At 33.8% G+C, this 2,806-nt stretch overlaps 1 protein-coding gene across 1 annotated transcript; it reads left to right on the top strand.

Moving 5' to 3' along the window:
- Positions 1-1,188, top strand: LOC145766739 (interleukin-17C-like). Its single transcript, XM_082578444.1, has 3 exons — positions 1-101; positions 451-690; positions 987-1,188. The coding sequence occupies exons 1-3, from the start codon at positions 1-3 to the stop codon at positions 1,186-1,188; spliced, it is 543 nt and encodes a 180-aa protein (XP_082434570.1).
- The last annotated feature ends 1,618 nt before the right edge of the window (positions 1,189-2,806 follow it).

Genomic DNA, 2,806 nt, shown 5'->3' with positions numbered 1-2,806 from the left:
ATGTTGATTCTGGCTTACTCGTGCACAGAAGGCAGAGTTCATCGTTACAGAAGAGACATCGAGCGTCAATATGAATGTACTGACTTGAAAATAACAAACAGGTATGTAAAGTTGTTTTACATTGAACTTTAAATACGTAGCCAGACTGGCTAAAAATGAATAAGTGATTTAAATTAGCCTATAACATGTGATGAGTAATTTTTATTTTGTGGCATGATCCTTTGGTAAACTTGTGTCTCGTTTTATGATTGCACTTTACATTTACAAAACAAAAATTTTGAAAAAGAAAATCATTATTTTGTGTTTTCCGTAAATCTAATTTTATGATATCTCATTATTATTTTATATGTAGTGAAATGTTAACATTCATGAAGTCAGATTTTCTGAACATGACCCAGATTGCTTCTTTATGTTTCAAACGAATCATCACTAATGTGAATTTTTTCACAGGACTGAGTGTGAAATGATTATGTCCAGCCCTGTGCTCCAAAGTTCATATCAAAAACTCCAACAAGCACTCCTCCGAGACATAAAAGAAGCAAAACTTGCTGGTCGATTTTCAAGTTACAGAAGAAAACGATCTCTTACCTCGTGTCCTGAGATGAATGCAGAATACCTTCGTACCCATACACAAGAGGGATCTCGTAGTCTGTCTCCATATGTGCAAGAACTTCAGCATGACAGATTCCGGTAAGAACACAGTGTGCCCATTTCAATTCTGAAATATCTAGTAAATAAGTATACATGTGATGCTTGGTGTTGGTAAGCAGCCAACAAAATATTTCAACGTGCTTAATCACAATTGCGTACAGCTCGTTGAGGAAGCAATGCACTATTTTTAGTCACTCTATTTTAGTAATTTTTTCTAATTTTTTATGCAACTTACAGTTGAATGTAAACTTACTGTGAAATCAGTTTTATGTGGTTGATGTGTTGCATTGGATTTGTACCAATTGCAATGGTTTGAGATTAGTTTTTTGTTGTAGAATCCCAGAGTACATCTTCCAGTCTCGATGCCTCTGCAGAGGTTGCATCTCACCGGAAGATGGTATAGAAGACTCTTCTTACGAATCAGTTCCTTTGAATGTGAAAATCAATGTCTTGAGATCCTATAATGGAGGACCGCTCAAGTTGGATAAGGAAGTGGTTGCGGTTGGATGCACTTGCGTGGTTCCTCGTGTTATCTAAAAATTTAAGTGGTCTATGAGAAAATTTTAAAAACTTTTTTGTGACAAAGCGTTAAAATAAATTATATCTTATAATGGTTGATTTTTATTTTTTTATATATTGATTTAATGTAGGCAAGTAGAAAATGTTAATGTTTCACTTATTGCAATTCGCGCATATTGTTTGATTTATACCTTGTTGACACCAAAACGATCCAGTTTTTGTAAATATATTTCTGTCAAAAAGTGCTATTATTAATTTTGTATGAATCACATTTTTTATACTTTTTTACATAAATTATATCGTCCTTAATTTATTCCGGTGCTTTTTTAGACCATTTCCAATCCGAACATTTTTACTAAACTGCACTTTGAAAATTCCAATCATGTTATTGATGACGTCATGTTTTACATAATTTTGAAGTTACTATTATTTCTATCCACTGTTTTGTGTGTTATTTTTGTTTGCTAATGCAAAGCGCACGTAGCACTGTTTGTTAAAGGATGTTTATTTATACAGTAGTTTTTTGCAACATTATCTGATGTATTTTTGACGTATGTTTGTTTAGTTTGAAACTTATCAATAAATCTGGTACTCCCAATGTCAGCGTGGAATTACTGTAATTTGAATTCTATTTGATCAATCTATGTCCTGCCAACAGCTATGTTCATGTTAAAACAGCCAAAGATATTCTGCCAGTCAGTGCTCAACAGTTGAACTTTGTTCGATCTACACTAAATAAATTGGCAACGATAATTATAAAATCATTCTGATCAAACTCTTTGCATATAAACTTATTGCAATTTTCACGGATGCCTGTAAAATGAAACAATGCAATGAGATACGCCCAAGCTGATTATTTAGTGTACAATGGAAAATGTTCAAGAGAATCTAGTCTTGCAAGAAATTAGACCAAGTTACGTTTATGATAAAAACTGCACCAGTTATGTCATCACTCATCATTGATAGCAGACAAAATTTAAAAAAATAGTAAAAATAAAAATGCAGTCACTTCTCATCAAAGCCAAGGCACATTATGCAAGCTCAATCATACGTCATAAGTGGGACTTTTTGCTTAGTCGGCACAAAATCCATCAAACTGGAACAGCACTGTGCATCGAGAGCTGTGTCAACTATGATAGGCTATTTACACAGAGGGAATGAGAGTAACTTGATATAATTTTAAAATTAATTGAGGTTGTTCACCAGGCATTTAGTTACATAACATGATTGCGTTCTTCTGGTGCAAACTAAGCTGAACTATCACAAGATGTATAAGGTGATTATCTGCTCTTATTTCGACGTTTGGTCAATCAGACAAGACTGACTTCTTCAAGGGGCTAGATCAGGTAGTGACTACCTGATCTAGCATGGCAAAACACAAGAAAATGTTGCTGTAAACCAACTTTAAAACTAAAATTATCAAATTCAACTTTAAAACTGAAATTATCGCGCGCAAATTTTGAAAGTAAAAAAAAAAAGAATGTAAATGTCATTAATCAACAAGAAATTTAAATAACGGCAGATCTGGGGAGAGGGTGAACCGTATGAGTCACGAAGAGTCTAATTGTATACGCAACGCTGCACTGCATTATATGAATGCGTAATTAGCAATCGCAATCGAAGTAACACTGGCACG

Source organism: Aplidium turbinatum, chromosome 3 (genome assembly GCF_918807975.1).
Source record: "Aplidium turbinatum chromosome 3, kaAplTurb1.1, whole genome shotgun sequence".
In the NCBI taxonomy this organism is placed as follows: Eukaryota; Metazoa; Chordata; class Ascidiacea; order Aplousobranchia; family Polyclinidae; genus Aplidium; species Aplidium turbinatum.
Note: the sequence above shows the minus strand (reverse complement) of the source record. Positions and strands in the feature narration are given on the sequence as shown.

Excerpts from the sequence above, each read along its gene's own strand:
- LOC145766739 (XM_082578444.1), top strand. The coding sequence starts at position 1 with ATGTTGATTCTGGCTTACTCGTGCACAGAAGGCAGAGTTCATCGTTAC. Across the intron at positions 102-450 it reads GACTTGAAAATAACAAACAG|GACTGAGTGTGAAATGATTA; the intron begins GTATGTAAAGTT and ends ATTTTTTCACAG. Across the intron at positions 691-986 it reads CTTCAGCATGACAGATTCCG|AATCCCAGAGTACATCTTCC; the intron begins GTAAGAACACAG and ends TTTTTGTTGTAG.